Here is a 20,367-nt window from a genome sequence, read left to right on the forward strand (position 1 = left end):
AGGAAACAGCCATTCTTGTATCAGACTGGTGGCGCTGTGAGTGCTTCCTCTGTTCCTTTGAATGAAAAAGTGCCACATCAGATTAACATCAAGAGTAGAGGGATATTTTTTCCCCCCGTAGTCTCTTTCATTACCCTTTTTGCTTAAAGCAACATCTGGACCTTGCAATTTTTTCTTTTTGAATGCTGATGGTTCTTGATTGGACCTAACATAGACTGAAAAAAAAGTCACCATTGTCAGTGCTTTTTTGAACACAACGTTCAAAGCATTTTATGATAGTGGAAATTGGATTGTACCTCATTTAATTAATGTAACTCCTGTTTCTCTGTGTGTACACACACATATAAACACACAGTGTATCTTTCTGGCAATACCCCTCTCAGTGGATTCAGTGTGTAGATTTTAATAATGCCACTAAACAGGCTCCCTCTTCCTGAGAACGCCCTGAATCCTTGTCCAAGGATAACTTGATGCAAGTAACTTTTAATTTCTTTAAATTTTTAAGTGAGATACTTAATTCCCAGTAACGATTTCATATGTTGAGTCCACCAAGTAATTACAGTATTGCATGAATGTCTGTGGTGGTGTTGCAGACTGCAACTTCTGTTACACCAACACAGACATCCATTCCATTCGATAATAACCTGGCCAGAGTAGCAGGTCACCCTTGATGTGGCACAGCACGAGACAGTTAGAACATCCAAGAACTGATTTGGAATTTGTTTTCTGTGTTGGTGTGCTGAAGCTTGAATCTAGCGACTGCTTAGATGCTCGGTCAGACCCGCCTGACTCTTTCCACATGCCAAACCAGTGCTTGAAATTGTAACTGCATTTCTCAGCTGTATTGCAGTAGGCACCATACCAACAGTCGGAGACCGTAAAATCTGAAGACAGAAGGACAGCTGGATGCTTATCCCAGCAGCTTATCAGGTTTATGCCTTCTTAGTCATACGCAATTTGTTGAAGCACCAGGTTGTAAATGAAACTAATTCCCAGTTCTGCGGAAGTCTGAAAAAGCCAGTCAGGGCTTGCTCATAAGGTAAATTGATTTTTGCAGTCCGCCTGAACTCATCTGCAGATCCTTTTTTGCTTTGTTTTGGAGGGGCATGGAAGCCTCTGAGAATGCTAATCACAGGCCCTTCCATCTTTTAGGTGAAACGGATTTCAGACAGAGCATTTTTGTATTATTGTAATTCCACCCACATCACCTCCCTTGACCCATTACATCCACTGGCAGAAAATGAGGTCCTCTTCTGTGTTCTTCGTTCCTTCAGTTAGTGCAGAGAATTAGATTCTTCTCATTAGTGAACCATATAGCATGACCCCTGCTCGGATGCCAGCAGGAGGTAGTGGAGATGATGAATGTACCTCCCGGTTCAATCTGGGGATGGTCACCAGGAGATCGAGGCATCTCCTGCCAGGAGTACAACCCACTGTGGAACTGTCAGACTTTGTTCTGCCTGAAGATAACTTGCTGTGGTGGTTGACAATAAGCTTCTCCAATGGATTTTTCAGGAATTGTAAGAATTGTCAAATTGTTCAGTCAGAGGAAATTCCCATGGCCTAAATTAGGCAAAATTTCTTCATTTTTCTATTGCCTGTGTTTTAGGAAGTTAAGTGAAACTCTGTCCTGTGTCTGGAAGGTCTCTTCTCCACACAGTCCCTGACAAGATGGGATCTGTTTCCAGCGTACAAGCATGTTGATACCTGTGTGGCAGCGAGCCACGCGTCCGTGAACCTTAATACTTCAGCACAGGAAGATTGCTGAGGGTTTTTTTTCTCCTGCTCAGATATAGTTTTATCAATATAAATATATGTATTAATTACAGTGATTTAAATTTGGGTAGCTGCACTCTGTGTAGATGTGATTGTCAAAGTGTTTTCAGTGGGTGGTAGTACATTGTTTGTATGATATATGTAGAGAGAGCGTTACCTGGAAGTGGTGTAGTGTTCATGATCGAAACTTAACGTACCTTTAAATCTGCAGATGTAATGACGAGTTTGGTTCGCAGTGCCTGTTATAGTCTGGTTCGATAAAACAAAAGACAAGGGAAAATGAAGTAGAATATGCAGAATGTTCCTTTGTAAGCACACAGCCTGTGTTGTACTGACATCGAACTACCTGCTCGTCTGACCCAAGTAACGTTTATGGGTGTTGTTTCACCAACAGGTTTTACACCCTTGATTGTGATAGATACAGAAGATCTGCTGGCTGCAGCTACGATGAAAGTGTTTTCTCTACTGTTATCTTTACAGTTTGTGCCAGATTTTAGTCGCCAGTAAAATAATTGAAAGGACATGCTTTTTTCCTGAAGTTTCTAAGGAGAGTACAATTCAGGAGTGCACAGAGCAGTGTATTCATTAGATAACCTGCATTTTGATAGAGACATGATGGAATGTCAGAGAAATCACTCTCCAGTGAGAGTCTCTCTAAGCTTGAGACCTACAAATCCAGTTTTAAAAGAAATTAATGAAAAAAAAAACCTTTCAGATCTAAAAGAACAAACCTTATTTGGTATTGTCTTCTCCGTAACGTTCCTGATTTCACTGACCTCTGTAATACCCCCAACGGCCAACACTTTTCTAGGTTAAGAGCTTGGTCTGTTTAAAACCTCACAGAATCCATTTCACACTGTGGTTTTAATGTTGTTCCCAGGAGTTCTCCAAATTGTGCTGTATCCTTTTTAGGGTTATGGTGCTTCAAATTATACTTGAAGGTGCAGAGAGTCTGCATACAGAGTGTCTGCATACAGAGTCACGTTTTCACTTTTCCTATCGTAATTTCTAGTATTCTGATTTTAATTCCAAGTGACCTGTCTTTAGTACTGTCTAGATATTTTGAGAAAGCTGTTGTCACCTCTTGAATTCTCTTCTGCATGCTGGTGTGTAGAACCCCTTGTTAGATCTGTATGCTACAGTCATTTTACTCCTTAAGAATTAATTTACAGGTATTGCTTGATGCTGCTGTATCCTTTGCAGTCAGTTTTAGCTTTGATTGCACTCAGTAATTTCTTACCAGGAAACTTAAACTCTAGTCACCTCTTTTCCTGATCTTTTACATGAACAGTGCAGATCCTTTGGGGATTACATAGACAATTAATTTTAATCAGGGGCTAATCCCTGAAATCTTTTACCCTGTAACAGCTGGATACAGTGGTGATAGCTTGTTAAAAGTGAGTTGAAATGCCAAGTTGGTGCTAGATCAGCTCACGTGTACACGTCAAGGGTTCCTTCAGAGGATCCTGGCAGACCCATGACGCTTTCAATCACTGGTTTATGGGACACGCAGGTCGGAGGAGTCTGCTGGAGTTCTCTAATCCCACCCCCTGCATAAAGTTCATGTACTCATGGGCCTTTTGTCCAGATGAGATTGTTGTATCTCCAAGGATGGAGACTCCATGGCTTCTCTGGGCACCTGTTCCAGTGTTGGATCAGCCTCACAGTAGATCATCTTTTGCTTACATCTAACAAGAACCTCGCAGCTTGCATCAGTTGCCACAGACAGCAACAGTAGGTTGTCCTATCACTATGTACCTCCCAAGAAGGGTCTGGCTTGCTCCTCTCTATGCTCTGCTGTTACAGGTGGCAATCAGGTCTCCTCTTGACCTTCTCATCTTGGCACTAGCCAGGCCCAGTTCCTTCAGGCTCTCCATGTATGTCCTGTACTCCAGCCGCCAAACAGCTTGGTGGCTCCCCAGTAGCTGGACTTGCTGTGCTATGTCCCGTATCTTTCGTAGTGGGGATCCCAGGAGTCAACACAGGGTCTGGACGTGGTTTCGCAGGGGCCAGGGGGAAGGGTTCCCTCCCTCGCTCTGCTGGCTGCGCTTGTGCTGGTAAGGCCCCAGTCGTCCTTGTTGCAAGGACACGCTGCTGAATAACGTGAACACATTAAACTTGTTTTCCCTTTCCGAGGTCTGTGTTGGCTCCCTTGATGTTTCCGTATTTAACTGAATGCCTCTATTAATAGTTCAACCCTTTTGCCCGTCTGCAGACCTACTTACTGAAGAACGTTGCCACATTTGCTGTGGTTGTGCTCTCTTGAACCGAGACCGGTTCAAGCACTAGTTAAACACCAGTATATGTGCTCAGCAGTTTGTTTGGATCAATTCCACCTGGTCCTGGTGACTTGTTTCCATTCACTAGCCAGTTTGGTTTGGAATATTTGCTATGGACACTTCAGTGCTTTTCTCAGGAAAGGCTTTTTGGACATGAGCTGCTCTAAGTTCCTCTGCAGTGCACACAGTGCACAGAGCGCAGGCAGCTTTTCTGCCATGACCTTGTCTTTACTGCACGTTTCCCTCACACCACGATCATCTCCTGTTGCTACATGGACTCGCACACTGTTTTTGATGTTTGAAAAAATGCACTATCAAATACAATCCTCCTCTTTAATTTTTTTTTTCTCATAGCTTCTGCTATTTGGCTAATCTACTAAGATTTTTATTGTTTGTTCGGATGCCCGTATCTGATTTTAGGGCTTGTTTTTAATTTTGCTTTTGACAACTTCCTAAATTTTATTCTGTGGTTTTACACTTGAGATCAGTGCATGACCTAAACTTTTGTGTGCTTTTGTTCGGATGCCCGTATCTGATTTTAGGGCTTGTTTTTAATTTTGCTTTTGACAACTTCCTAAATTTTATTCTGTGGTTTTACACTTGAGATCAGTGCATGACCTAAACTTTTGTGCTTTTCTCTGTGTCGTGCATAAAGATCATAAACTTTATTATTCTTTTTATGGGAGTACCATATTGTGGATTAACATTTGCTGCGGTTAAAGATATTTACCTGGTTTAGTAGATAGGTGTGCTTTGGAATACCTTTGAACACGCTTTGCCTCAGGCATGGGGATTGTGCTCCCTTTGCAGTCTGTATTCTCAGTCAGCATATTAATATCTCACCAGAAGTTTATGTCTTTTTTTATAGTGAAGACATGTAGATGGAAAATTTTCATGTTAATTACTACTTAGGCGATGCTTTGCTGTTCCCAAAGTAACTATAAAATACTTACTGTGTAGTCTGTGCTTAGTTTACTCAGGGAGACAGTGGAGACACATTGTTCTACTCTATCACTGAAAATATTTCAAGTGTTGTGGAATATTAAAAATATTCCAGGCACCAGATTCAGTGCTTTTTTTTCTTTTTTCACTGAGAACAGTGTATTTTGTTATTAAGATAAAATAATAAAGTACTTTCTGTACTCAGCATTGGGGCCATGGAACTTCGGGGCTGCCCAGATACCAGCTGGCATTTCCAGAATTTCCATTAGATTCCTTAATATATTGATCTAAGTTGTGCATTTTCTGATGCATTGAAAACATCGGTGAACATACCGAAATACTTTTTTGGTCATTGCTGTGGTTTTGTGACCTATACAGTTTTTACACAGAGCTAGACAGAAAATACACAGACTGTAAATTGTTCTGTGTAGTGTCTCACCCTCTTTGTGCAACTACACACACCATCCGGAGCGCTGGAGTGAAGCGAACAGGAACACTCGGGTAAAACACGAGGCGGAGACAAAGTGCAGTTACAGTTATTAACATCTATTTATAATATCTATCCCCCGTAAAGCTTGTTAGAAAGTGCATACATGAAACCCGTACCGGAAAGGTGTATGTGTAGGTACGTATATGTGAGGAGTAATTCCGTCAGAGAGTTGTAGATCCACACAGTGGGGATTGCTTATCTGCTGTTAGAAGACAGATAACCCAACCATTGAGTAGTTCAAGGAAAAAGAGGGTATAATTCCAGTCGGTTTTGGTGTCTGGTTTATTTTTGCCCTGGGTTGACCTGACTCCGCTGCCTGAGCCTGAACCTCTTCGTAGTAACACTTGATGTTTGGGGCATTCGGATGGATTCTCTGCTTGTGTGTTCACGGTGCCTTTAAAGGTGTGAGGTCACAGTCGTACCATCACATTAAGGTAGTTACTGGACTGTTTATTTTCATTTACTTTGCAGGATGCTACATTTTAAGAATTATACGAATCACTGTACCACAGGAGTAAGGTGTAACAGAAATCGTCAGTCCCAGGGTTAAATCCTTCTTACCTCTGTATTACCCCATTTAGAGCCAGACAAGCTTGTAGAAAACAATGAAGAATTCAATGTAAATTATTTTTAATAGCCAGAGCTGCTTTTGTCCTAGTACTCATGTTTTCATCTGTTTCATTTGCCTCGCTGTCTCCAAAAACCTGCGCAAGCACTTGCATGAATGAGAACATGGCCTGCCTTTAAATATTATTACTGTTGATGGAAAAAACAGGAATATGTGCTAGCTACAAGAAAAAAAGAAATTTGTGGTAAAAATGCAAGTCAGAAGCTGGTTGGTGTGTCCTAATTGTATTTGTAACGGCTTTACAAGTTTTATTCTTTAAAATTCTCAGATGCAGATCGACATTGTGAACTTGCTGGAAATCCTCTGAAGATAAAGAGCACCAGAAAACCGCTGTCATGTATCATTGGGTATTTAGGTGCGTATCTGCCTCCAGAGAGTAACGAAGCAAATGAGCGTCCAGTTGTGTACTGATACTTAAAAGAGAGATCTAAGCTTTTAGTAACAAGAAAACTGTAAGGTTAAGAGATGAATAAGAATTCTGGTCCACTCTCAGTTGCAAAGCTGCATGACTGAACTTGCAGGATGTAGGCAGGCAGCTTTCCGATGCTGGTTTAAAATGACAGAGTGAAGCCTGACGTGATTTAGAACGTGAAAAATAGTCTTAAAATAAGCAGCGCTCAAAGGGGAGATCCTCAGTTGTTTAATGCTGCTCTGCTGTGACCTTGAATCCACTTGTAATGCTCCTGTGTTCTTAAAAGGGAACCTCAGCCACTCTGAGACACTGGTCTTTTAATTTGATGACGTAATTTTAAAAGATGTGATGAAATCTGTACTGAGATCACAGCCAAGAGGACAGTGAACTCACATAAGAGAACAGGGAGAGGAGAAATTCTAGTATTTGTGATTCCTTATTGAAAAAATTGAAAACCATCTTCTCTGCAAGGAACCACCACAGACTATGGAGTATTTGCACGGTCACGTAACAGTTGAGACACCCCAGAGACTTTCTGTTAGTCCATCAATCAGAGACACGCTGAATAATTCTGCGGTGTATTAATCCTAATCTACAGAAAGTGTAGCTGAGGGTAGAGCTGTCTGGAAGTTGTGCTCAAAGTTTCAAGCAGGAGTTTTTTGTACTAGAACTAAGTAAACAATAACAGTCTCTTGACTTACTGAAGTAGAAATCGCCTATTAATGTAGTTACAACTGTTCTTCCAGAATTTGAACAAAATCCAAACTTCCAATAATGAAGAATTAATGCCCGCTCTCACTGAATTTTGCTTCCTTCTGCCCTGGAGTTTAAGAGAAAAGCCAGTGGCAATTTTCTACAAGCAGCCCAGCGTGTGTAATCCTCCAAGACAGTTAGTCGACATTATTTATGTTATTTTGTTAATGAGGTCTGTGTTATTTAGTCAATGAGAGGTTGCCTTGAAATCTGTGGGAGCAGAGTAGGTGCACTGGGGGTGAATGGATGAACGGTGTCGGACAGCACTACGTGTGCTGAGGTGAAGGGTTTGTAGAAGATGATTGACAGCGTTAAAAAATAGCAGCTCTCTGTGGAGTCCACTTAGCATTTGGCTGGCTGGGAAGTGAAGGATCTCACGACAGTGAAGGCAAATGTGTCATCGCTTCCCTTTATCCCTGTTCTTCTTGGCTGCTAGTTCCACAGGTGAGAGGTAGGTTAAGCGTAGAAAGCAGGCTTTGTCCTCTAGAGAGCCGGGCCTAATTCCCTGTAATCTCTTCAGTCATCTCTGTGCTTACCAAACACCCCCCTGAGGTGAACCCTTGGCTAATTAATGTCCTGTATTACCTGCTGGTTACGAGGAAACCAGGCTGGGGATGCGTGCTGAGGAGAGGAGATGAGAGAGGTGCAGCTGCTTAAGCACCTCTGGAATCCAGGATGGTTTATTTAAGTGACTCTGCAGGAGACTTCAACTTTTCTTTGTTTGCTTTGGATTTTTTTTTTTTACCCTAGTGACATCAGTGGAGATGGGAGAACTTTTCAGAGTTGTTATTGCGATTTACCTGTTTGCGATAGCAACCTGGTCTTATAAAAAGGGCTCCTAATATGTTGTTCAAGTTCTATTTGTATTTCAGAATTTATCATGCAGTCTGAATTTGGCCAGCTGGTTATTTGTTGTGTGAGTAACAGGATAATTTGGGTTATTTGGATGTTAGAGTTGTCTTGAGTTAGCAGAAGGTGCAGGTAGTGAGATTTTCAGTGAAGATTGGGCAATAAAACAAGGTTAAGAGCAGCAGAAATTAAAAGATCCCTAATTACTGTTATTCCATAATACAATAAGGTGATGGGATGATATAAAAAGAAAACGAAATGCCTCATTACCCTTCTTGGGTGTGATGAAGTTGCTAGCTAGAAAGAGAGAGAGTCAGCAGTAGAAAGCTGATTTAAAGCATGGAAGGATTTTAAGCAAGTCCCGTACGTAGACGACAAGTGAGCGTAAGGTACAAAGACCCCACAGGAGGGACTCAGCCCACTGAGGGGTGGTCCTGACTGCTTAATTAAGTTTGTTTCTAGAACCGAAAGGGAGAGCTGAAGATACAAAATGACAGTTCCTATATGCTGTAGGTGAAGTTTGTGAGTTTTCGTATGTTGATGCAGCTGATGGGATTATTGTGGTTGCTGCTGGAGCTCTTTGGCAAATAATATTTTGGTGGTGTTAGCCCTGAAAATTAACCGGTTCCTTCAGAAAATTGGAAAAGATTGACAAATGAGCGTTTTAGAGTCCAAATTCCACTTGTCTTCAGCAAACAGCACAAACCTTTCTATTTCCATTTTAGTTTTTGCTTTAGCCATCAGTGGGCCATAACATTAAGCACGTCTCTGTTCCCATTCTAGTAAAACACCAAAATAGCTGCTTGTTCTCTCCAGCATGAAGAGCTGGGTGTGCCATGAAGTCTGCTGGGTGCTTGGTGTTCCTGAACTCGGTTTTAGGAACAGCAGATGAGTGCTGCAGAGAACAGCAGTAAAATGTCCTCGTTTAAGGAGGTGGTGAGAAGATCGGTGACTTCAACGCAGCGCTTATGTGCACACCCGCATCTGCTGCACTGCCCTGATGCAGTGACCTGTACCCTGGCTCTGGGCTCTTCCTGCACCTACCCATGCACGACCCTACTCTGCTCCTTCTTGTCTGACCCTCTTGAAGCATCTTGGACGAGGGTGTTCGTGCTTTAAGAGTAGAATTGCCAGCTCTGACCAAACAACTGAGCAAAGTCTTCTCAAAAGTGGAAATAGTTGGTGTGGGTGAGCAGAAAAACACAAAGGCCCTTCAAGAGGTGCAGACCTGGGCTACAAATGAAAAAGTACTTGATCTTTCTCTTCTGATCTTCCTTCCCTCGGGCAGCTGACTCTTCTGATCTGTGTCCCAGCCCCTCTGCCCTCAGGCTCTCGGCTCAGAGGTCCCTTCTGCTTGGTGGGAAGTCAGATGGCCATCCATCACCACCTGCAAGCTGGGCTGGTGCCCTGTGGCTGTGTCAGGGGGATGGGGACCTGCCCTCGGGCTGGCTGACTTCCCTCGCAAATTCAGGGCTGTCAAAGGAGGTACAGACGGGTGGCATTTTGAACCCAAATGCGTGGTGGGAATAAGTTAATTGGTTCAGCAAGTTCCTGGCAAAGAACAAGCCACTTTTAACTGGCAGATAACTGAGATTTCCATGCAGCTGCATCAGCTTTTGGCCAGCACAGCAGCTGCCACCCTGAAGTGTGCTGGCCAGATGCGTTTCACTGCCTCTTACCCGCCTTTCTTCCTCCTGCTCCAAAATAATGCTGCTCCGTGATCCGTATTAGATAGTCTGGGATGTTTGCAGCTCCCGGTAATGGCTCTGTGTGCGAGTCAGACAGTACCTGGAGAACTCAATGCAGTCTTCACGATTTTTGTGTTCCTGTTGCAGTTTTGGGGTAGTTCTAGCTTCAGATCCCTGCTGCAGCTGGCCCCTGACTCTTGCACCTGATGACTCGTGTTTGGGAACTTATTGTGACAGGAAATACTGAATTGAGGTGATTTCACTACAATAAAATGCCTTTATTTGCTTGCTAAAATATGTGTAGGCGTGTAGCTCCAATATAAACCTCGAAAGGGCAGGAAAATGTAAACACAGACCTGTTTCAGATTGATTTGTATTATCCCTTCCATCTCTGAAATCCTTCCGCATCTACACCATAGCACTGGGCAATCTAAAGTGAAATAAATCTTTCTTACTTGGAGGAACTGTAGGTATGAAGAATTGTGTTTGAGTTGTTATTCCAGGCCCTGTAAACACACAGAGAACAAACTGTATTTCCTTTTACTGGAAATTGAAATGTAAATTTAAATAGACTATTTTCATTTATATTTTAAATCAAGAACGTATAATTTCTCTCTCTCTTTTTGTATCAAACAGAGATTCATCCTGCAGTGAAACCCAATGTAATCAGGTCAACGCCAAGCCTTCAAAGTCCAAGTGCAAAACGACTGCTGGCACCCTCCAACCACTCTTCATTAAGTATTTTGGGAAAGAGAAACTACAGCCATCATAACGGTCTTGATGGTATGTGAAGGAATAGAACAGAGGTATTCTTTAAGTCTGAATTGCAAAATTTCTCTGTGCACCTGAGATGACATTAAGTAAGGGGGTGCAGACTGACAGAAATGTAAAATGTAGGTGATTTATTTTGGCTTATTGCATTGCATTTTTATTTGGAGAAATATTTTGTAGAGAGATGCAGGACCTTTTGAATTGCTCTGTGCGAAAGTGCTTGACACATACTGGACCCGCGAGTTTCCACAGCCAGTCTCGCTGCTAGCCTGGAACTCTGAACGCGCGTGGTCTGGATTCTCAACTGTGTGGTTTGTAATAGAGGGGAAGTAGTTTCTGGCATCTTGCATCCCTAGACCAGTGTGACAGAGTCAGTTAAAACAAGAATTGTTGGCCATAAGGACTGGTGGAAGGTAGGAGCTCCTTAGAAAGCAACTGCCCCTGCACTTAGACCACTTGCAGAGGAGGAAGCAAAAGCGGCGTCACAGAGGTGCAGGAGAGGCTTTTCCTGTGCACTGTGCAGCACCAGAGGTGATGTTTAAGCCTGGTGTACCCAGCCACTTCATTAGGGTATGGTGCACATGGAGAGCAGGGACGAAACTGTGCAGAAATGTGGTGGAAATCTGTGGGAAAGGCTAGTTTTTCCTCAAATAATCTTTATTTTTTGTTCTGAAAAGTGACTGTATTACTCATTTTATTTTTGTAAAAATCACCACCAAATAGAAAGATTTTCAACTGGAACTGTCAACAATTTCACATCATGTCCAAGAGGAGAGTCCAGCAGGATACTGTGTGTTTGCACTGCAAAAAATGTATATTTTTAATATTTACCATTTAAGTGCTTCTCTAATTATTGGTAACTATAAAATACTTTCTTTTTGGCTGTAATTTATCCAGCTTCTCTCCAGCACACAGCAGAAACTCAGGGATCAGATCAAGTTGGGAAACGGTGGTTTCTCTGTCACTGCACTGGCCGTGCTGCGCTATTTGTGCAGTGAAAGGTTTTGGCAACCTCCAGAGTTTTTTCATGTGGTTATAAATATACTAAAAAGCTGGTTTGGGTCCAAAATATTATTGACCGTTGCAGGGTTTATTGTGCTGTGTCAATTAACAGTCTCCAGAAAGGCTGAATAGAGGTGCTGAAATGCTCTGCCTTTCAGTGCACGCTTTGATGAAAGCAGCAAGCAAAAGCAGCGCAGTGGGCTCACAGCCAGCCTTCTCTCTTGCTGTTTTCATAATGTTATCAACATGGAAATGTCTGCATGGTCAGGTTTGCTTTTTTCCAACAGTATTAGAAATTTGTTGTAAAGAAGCCGTATAAATATGTTTACTTAAGATATACAATAATTTACAGCATTCGAGTAAATGTCACTTAGCCTTGTGCAAATACATATTTAGATTGACGTATTGAAAGTCGGTTTTACTGTCTAGGCGAGTTGAGTGCCATATTTTGACAGAATTTGTTATTAACAAGGTAATTATTGGCTCAGAAATAAAGCTATATAACACAGCAGTGGCACTTTGTTATGCCTGCTTGGGGGAGTGGGGGAAGATTATGGGAAACATCATTAATATTTGTTTTAATGCTTTAAAGAGTAATAACCAAGAACACGGTTAGCATTTCTTAGAGAAGTCTTTATGTTGGCTTGAGCGTCTTGGTTTTGGCCAAGGCAGCACAAGATTCCCTTTCATTTTTCCATGGATGCTCTTCCAGCAAGAGTCTGGTGCAACTAAGAGGGGTGAGGGAGTCTGTCATTTCTGTCTGCTATTGCTTGATCTTTATCAAGAATGACAATGGAACTAATTTCTCTCTCCATAAATGATGGGGGTGTACCCTGATATCTCGCTATTGATTGACCTGAGTGTCAGTCGCTGTTGGCTGACAGAGATAGTTGTAGGTGTACACATGAACCGGTGTATAGGGCAGAGCCATCAGTGAAATGGCACTGCTTGAGCCTTGGGTGTTGCAACCGGACTGAAAGATGCTGCTGCTGTTTGTGTCCTTTATTGTAGGAGGAAGCTGCCTTCTGGATGGTCTTTATTTTCAAACAATAGCAAATCTCACATTCCGTAGAATGGACTGAAAAATGCCAGGAAGTTTTTTTTCCATTCTGGGGAAAAAAAAAATATCTCAGTACTTTAGGGTGTTTTCATGTAATATGCATGCTGGTGCTTTTAAGTGCTCTGAGATGCAGGAGTTCCATTGCTGCTGAGGATGAACACAAGAGATTTAAGTGGTCCTCAGCGGTGAAGACAGTCTCTTTCAAATGGGAAAACACTGTCTTCGGAAAATCACAGCGTGGCGGAATGTTAGGTGTATCCAATTTTAAGACTGGATCGATGACGGGAAGATTTAGGTGTGACTGTACAGTGCTTTGTAGATATTTTGAATCTGAGCTCTAAATTACAGTGTCTGAAATCATTCTGAGCAATTACTCTCACCCACAAGCTGCTTAGCTGTGAGCAACAGTACATCGAAGTAGTCGAGTTTCACGTCAGGCTGTTGTTTTGGTAGGGTGAGTAATGATAATTTTCCTGATAATATTTGGAAAGATCAGGTAGAGGTATTTTACACGAGTATATTCTCTGTCAGCTCGCAGGCACTTCCTCACTTCTGCATGCCTCAGAACCAGAATATCCACAGGATGTCCAAGATACTGGTGTCACTAAAGAGGTACAGAAATCAAGCTATGCCTGTTGATACCATTTTCATGACTTGTGGGCACAAATCGGAGAACCGGGTGTTCATTGCTGAAGAGGCTTTAATCAACGGCCCTGGTCTTTCGCCTCTCTTCCTCTGCCCAGACCTTTAATGCTGTATCTCAGGCTGAGATGTCTTGATGCCTTCAAGAGGATTCAACAGTCCAATTTGATTCCTGGATATACTGACGTATGCAGCTGTATCTAAGAATGAGACAGCGATATTCAGGTCCCTTTTCCTAGGAACCCACACATCTCTGGCACGGCAAGATAAAGTCACACAGGCAATTGGCAAAGGGAGAAGGACCTCCAAAAAATGTACCTTTTCTCTTAGATGCTGTTTCGGTGAACCCTTCTCTCTGCTTATGACTAATAGTATTCGCTACTGAGGAGAGGAGCAAGGAAGAAAGGCTTGTATTTCACTCCTGTTTTTTCACGGGGGTTTTAAGACTCTTCTTTGCCAAACCCCTGAAAATGTAAACATCCTAACTGAAAAGCAGGGAGACTGGCGCCTTTCCTGCCTCATTTTCCTTGGAACAGAGAAAACAATTCTAATGTGTGCTTCATCTTAACTAACTTCACACAGCCCTATGTGAAAGTACACAAGAGCGAAGGAGTTCTCACTGTAGGATGGAATTTCTCAGCAGAGGGAGTTGGTTTTCCTCAAAGGTGTCTGGTGGTTGTTATCGATGCTATTTCCCAGGTATCAGTACTATTATACAGTAGAGATGGAGACGTTCTGCTGTGGTGACAGGCACAAGAGTAGTTGCTCTCTGTCATTTTTCACTGTTTTGAAACATTTGACTACAGATCTCTGACTGAAATACGTGCACTGGTATTGATGGAACTGTGAGCGTGGCAAGTAAATCCCCGTGGAAAAATTGGTGGTATGTTACTGTCATTTACTGGAGCAGCAGAGGACTGTGGAAAGGGTGTATATGACGCTTGGTTATTTCCCCACAGATACTGCTCAGGGCGTTTATTTATGTCAGGAGGTGAAATGCTTTGTAAGAGCCTTGTCCTGCCTTTGCGCTACCATACAAAGTCATTAAAGCCATCTCCGACCCTCGAGAGATCAATCTAACAGCCTTTTTACCTTTGACTTCTGCAGCTTGCACAAGAGCAGCCTCTTTCTCACTGTCTGATTGGAAGCAATCGTTTTAAATATTTAGTGGAAAACTAAAATGCTCTAAAGCTGGCCTTTCTGTGGCCAGTATGTGCACTTGCTTTTGCGGGGATACAAACGATGATGCTAGGGATGATGAACTAGTGACATCTTCCAGAGCCCAAATTATGTACCTGGGGAATGACACAGGCCTTAATTACCCGGAGTGTTACTGCTGACATTGTCAGTCATTTATAGAACTCCGCTACTGCATCTCACGTTCTCATGTCTCAAGCCATTTTTTCCTCTCTATTTAAATTTTGGTATTTTAAAACAATTTTTTCTTTCAGTTTGTTTACAGTGAGGTGATGATCCCTCCTCACTTTGCTCTTTGTTCCTCCAGCCCCAGTGATGCAAATGACATTGTGACTTTGCACAAAAAATAGTTAACTAGAAGGAAATTATTTTTGTCCATTGGACAGCGATTGGTGTCGTTTTGCCAAGGTCAAAACACAATTTCCCTTCAACTGTGGTTTTCAGGCTCACTGCGTCTTGCAAAACTGATTTATTTCCAACTAGAGATTGAATAAGGGTTTGGTTTTTTTTTTGCACCACTTCCAGCGTGCCAATCATCACTCCCCTTTTGTTGTGCTAAGGAAACGCATGCTCATGAGAAGATGGTAGTGCTGTACCTCTGTAGTCACCAGTGCAGCAGCTGCTTCTGGTAACCGGTAGCTGGCGGGGCTTGGAAAGATCAGGCGATGCAGGATCACAGGTGGAGGAGAGGGCGCTTCACGGTGAACTGCCCATGTCTGCTGCTGAGTCAGCATTTCTGTTTATTACGTGCAGGTAATGTGTGGGCATGAAGTTGCAGTAACGCTGGCTTTCCTGATTGGCAGAATAATTCACCTCCTCAGACAGCAAACAATAGGAACAACACTGTAATTAAGTTAGCGTTTAAACCGCAGTGCAGATAACCAGAACCTAATTCCTGGGATCGCTACCTTCCCCTAGTATTTTTTAAGTTGCAGAAGGAGAACCCTGCCTGTTGGGTAACAGGATTAGCAGTGTATTGCCTCATGAATTACGTGTTCTGGATTTGAGATCTGGAGTTCCCACTTCAAAGTGCTTCTTGTATGATTACTGTCAAGTACGTTAATTATTTTTTGGAAGCTGTGATTGCAGAGCAATAGTTCTTAACAATTCCAGTCCATAATGCGATAGGGAAGGCACCTTCAGAAAGGGCTTAGGCAGCGCAGCTGGGAAGATCCTGCTTCTGCAGAAAACGCTTTGTGATAACTCTGTATGGTGGTGTGCTTTTTGCTTTTCTTGTGTGTTGTTGCCGCAGTGTTTCAAATTTCTGTCTTGGGAGACCAGGGGTCCTCCTCAAATTAAGTCAAACTCGTTCTTAGTATGATTATAAGATGTACTTATTATTATTTTTTTGATAATACTTCTAAAATAACATGTAATGTTACTTGTTCCATTGTTACAAACCGATAGGAAAAAACAAATACATTTGGTTATTTAAAATATCATAACCCAAATGGAGAAGAAATAATGAAAGAGTTTTCCTTTCTCAGCTTATTTCACCCTGAGTTGAAAAGGTTCTTTTATTATGCACCATGGTAAGATGAGAGTGTCATTAGGAGTAAACACCTCTGCTATTGCCTCTCTGCCTTTATTTTCCACGTGTCTAAATGACATTGTCTTCAAGCATATTTATTGTGGAAGGCTTAGAAAAAGGGCGCCTGTCCCCCACTAGTATTGCTGATGATCCCATTAATGTAAAAGAGAAGGCTGAATATCACATGACTATCAGCAGAACTAAAGACTAGCTCATGTAAACATAACACATGAACAGCCAGAAAACGGACCGGAGTGGTCCTTTTGGCTTGAAGATCTCTTAAGAGGGGAAAAAAATTAATATTTCTGGGAAATAATATGTGAGCTTGAAATAAATTTGCAATTGGCACCATCTCTTAGCAGAGGGCTTTTTCTGATTTAGCCTTAGTTGGAAATTCTCTAGTCTCCTAGTGCCCAGAAACAGGGAGAAACACCCGGATTGGTCAGTATGGTTGGAAAAGCATCTTGCGATGTGAGAAAATCTTTTTGCCACTTATTTATTTGAACTCAAGTAGGAACAACTATTGTAGAGTATTGTATGAGTTGTAGAAAGAGCGTACGAGCATCTTAAGCAGTTTCTGCCATTGGTGCATCAGTTTCTCCACAATAATAAATTTCTAGGCATCTTGTCAGTACTGAAGTTGCATTTGCTGTGCTTTACTGGCATCATACCACCCAAACCCCTTGTTGGTGATGTCCGACCATTCCTGTTGGAAGTGGAGTAACCCACTTCACCAGCACTTCATCGGTCCTAAGCGGGGAGATCGTTCCATCTCCTGGAGATCCCTTTCTACCGAGAGAGTGCGAGTTCCAGGTGATTGCCCTGCAAAAAATCATTTGCTGTAAGAACTCGATTAAAAAACAAGCGTCCACTGGTGCCAGTTACACTGAAATTCGAGCCTGATTATTTAAATTCCCTAAGGCATTCCAAAACTTGGCAGATAAAACTGAAAATCCAAAGCTTTGTTTTCCGTCCTGTTGATCACCAGGACGTGTGTGGCTTTTGACTAAGCTCTGTTGCCCTCCAGCTGCAGTGGGGGTTGCCGTGGTGTGCACAAAGCTCACCTTTTTGAATGCTGCGTGGCTGCCCTTTTAATTGGCAGCAAGGGCTTTCTTCCTTAGTTGCCTTAATTAAAAGCAAAGTTTTCCAGAGAGTTGCCTGGTGTGTGTGTTCGTGCATAAATGTCGGTGAGAATCCTGCCAGATCAGGGTGTAATTATTTTCTGGAAGGAGTTGGCATCTCCTCAGTTCTAAAACCCGAATATTTGAGTATCGGAGTATGTAAGAGTTGAAATTGTGTAACAACGGCACCTTAATTAATAGTCTCCCCTGTATCCTAGAATCTTTTGACTGTGTCTTTAAGCAGTGTGTTAAACAGTGTCTTCAAACTGCGTATTAACTAGTTCTTTCCCTGGCTCCTTATTTATGGATGTACCCAGGTCTTTCTCAAAGTTGTTTGCCCACTTAGATGGTACATCAGCGTCTACGGCAATAGTAGCTAAGAAAAGTGCGAAACCGGCGAATGGTTGTATGGTATGATACAGCGCGGGGATGTTACTCTACGAATACAGCAGATCTTTCTTCACTTCGTCGCTTGGTTTTATTAGTGGGTTATCAGTATGGCCGTGTCCTGAAGTTAACGGCTGTAAAGCATTCATCAAAAATACGCGGTCCAACAGCCTCCAGGTACGCTCGGCTGTTCCCTTGTCCCTTGAGGGAGTTGCTCTCTCTTGGGACAGTCGTGACTAAGTGCAGTGTTTATAGATTTGGCATATAAAGCTATGCCAAATCCACCGAGGTATCAGGAAACAGCAGACTGTCACGGTATTTAATTTTTATACTACCACTTTAAGACTTGCCTAGAGGTCTGGTGACCTAAATATATTTTTATATATGATAAATTCTATGTGAAAAAGAGAGGAAAAGGGAGCTCACCACTAAAATATTGGTGGTTTTAGGTAGGTTTTCACGTTACAGAACCTTTATCAATGAGAAGTTATCGATGCCTGTATTGATACGTATGTATATTTTTAATTAGTTATGATTAAGGATGAAGACTTACACAAATGTAAATTAGCTAGAGGAATTACTGCTGAATATCAGAAGTTTCTAAATACTTTGAGCTGTTTAAAATGCTTGTCTTTGTTTCTATCAGTGATTGAACTATACCTTCAGTGTGGGTAAGATGACTCCTCAAGATGAAAGAGGAACACCAGTTTGAAAGTGTAATTACCATTTTTTCAGAAAGATGTGCAGAGTTTCTGTCTCACGTCCTTTTAATCATCTCTTCAAAGTTATTTTTTAACAATAATAAAACCCCTTGAGGATTCCGTGTGGCTGGTGCCTGTTGGGACCCCCATAGGAACCACAAAAATAACTAACCTCCTGGAATTATTGTCTATTTATCTCACTGGCAGGCTTGAGACTCTGCTGGTGCAGAATTGTGTACATTTACCTAGAACTGCATCTACTGTTGCTAAATATCTGTCTCTTAAGACTTCTGTGTCCTCTACCTGATATGATGTTTTACCCAAATTTTTGAGCAAGTCTGTGAGATTGTTAGTAGCATCATCTTGTGTCTTACAGATCAGCAGCAAATGTTTGTGCGGGCGATGTTTTACCCAAATTTTTTGAGCAAGTCTGTGAGATCGTTAGTAGCATCATCTTGCATCTTACAGATCAGCAGCAAATGTTTGTGCGGGTTTCTTAACTGGTTAGGAGGATGTCTAGTTACTGAAGTTATACTGCTTCAGAAAAGAACATGGCTGTAATATGACAACTGTAGCATTTTAAAGCCAAAGAGGGTGAGATTTCCATCCTTGAGGAAGAAAATAAGCAAATGTAATTTAAACAGCAAGATGAATTCTCTGGTAGCTATTGGCCTAGTAGTGATTCCTTGGCAATTTTATATAAATATGACTGAGTTCAGTTGACTGACTCCTCATTTATCACATGGGACAGAATAATTAAGATTTCTGGATGTTCTCAATATTCTTTGTCAATTTCAAATGGAGAATCCATCTCAAAAATCTCAGAAAAATGGGTTGTCTAGTTTGATAAAGCTTTTTCAAATGGGAGTAGTAATGGAATTGTGCTGATACTATTTGTATTTTTTCTGCAGAGCTAGTCCTCCATGTTAAATGATGCCATATGTTAAAAGCAGAATGGAAAAACCCACTTCTGGAAACATGAATTATGAATTAGTTCCATTTTTGTATTTTCTTGCAGAATAGGATAATTAAGCAAAGAGAAAATGAGTGCACTTAACAGCATACTATAGTGTGCCATGTATCTTCAGGACTAGTGATGATTCTTGTGCTTGTTTCATGCGAAATCTTTCCACTCTCTGCATTTCTGTTATGTTCGTTGTGGCAGCTGAACAGTGGCATCGCAGCCTTTGGGGTGAGCACCAGAAAACAGGGGTTTTGTGGGTAAAGACAATACTCTAATACGCTGCGGTTCTTTTGTTTTCCAGAGTCGTCCGGTCATACGACACGAACGATAATGGTAAGTATAGAGGAAATTGTAGGTATCGATCCATCTATAGACAGAAAATTTCCTTTGGAAACAAAGCGGATGTAATAGTATTCGAAGCCGCTGGCATGGTTTTTTATAAAGTCCAGTATCACTGTAGAGATAAAGTGAGTCTTTTGTAGGAAATCTTGGGGAAAACGTGAGGTTGAATAGCTTAAGAAGTAGCAGTGCTGTCAGTCTGAATGGGTGAAAAATACAGTTACAATTCTGCGTGTTTTGTGCTTAAGTGATTTTATTATTGTTGTTACATCAAATTAATGTTGTTAAAATCTCTTGCATTCTGTGTCTATCACGTGTGTCAGAGCACATTTAAAGGTCAAAACATACCCTGAGTAATTTCTTGCATCGCATTCCTCTGAGGCCAGTTTTTGACTTTGCCGTGAGTTTGATAGTCCCCAAAACAGGGAAATACTTGGACAGAAGCATCTTCAGAAAAGAGATTAAAAAGTTTTATGCATAAAAATGTCATGGATTTATTGTCTGTCTTGGGTTTTTATAGAGTGTGAAATTTTATCAGTCTCTGTTTCAGACTCCTAATAAAAGTTAGATAAGGGCTGAACAAAAACGCAGATAGAGAGAAGCGCTCTCTGCCTGGGAATGATTCACGCCTGCCCTGTAGGTATCTGAGGAGACAGTTATCCCCTTCTGGACAAAGAACGTTCTTTGAGGCGAGGCAATTTTAGAATAAAACATGAATGTGAGCTTGTTTATTTTCATTCCTATGGTTTTCAGGGTGTCCCTTCCAGTTTATCACCTCTTCTGTATGTACAGCATTTGTGGGGCGTGTGTCTTCCCACAGAGATGCTGGGTTCCG

General features: G+C 41.8%; 1 protein-coding gene across 1 annotated transcript in view; it reads left to right on the top strand.

Moving 5' to 3' along the window:
* The window catches only part of MTA3 (metastasis associated 1 family, member 3), a gene marked incomplete at its 3' end in the record, with an annotated part of 103,606 nt that overhangs the window by 72,213 nt on the left and 11,026 nt on the right, over positions 1-20,367 (top strand). The window contains exons 15-17 of the mRNA XM_010133212.1: positions 6,384-6,470; positions 10,454-10,600; positions 19,495-19,526. Coding sequence (XP_010131514.1) covers positions 6,384-6,470; positions 10,454-10,600; positions 19,495-19,526 — 266 coding nt within the window. The remainder of the gene's footprint in view (positions 1-6,383; positions 6,471-10,453; positions 10,601-19,494; positions 19,527-20,367) is intronic.

This window comes from Buceros rhinoceros, unplaced genomic scaffold (genome assembly GCF_000710305.1).
Source record: "Buceros rhinoceros silvestris isolate BGI_N320 unplaced genomic scaffold, ASM71030v1 scaffold1823, whole genome shotgun sequence".
NCBI classification, from domain to species: domain Eukaryota; kingdom Metazoa; phylum Chordata; class Aves; order Bucerotiformes; family Bucerotidae; genus Buceros; species Buceros rhinoceros.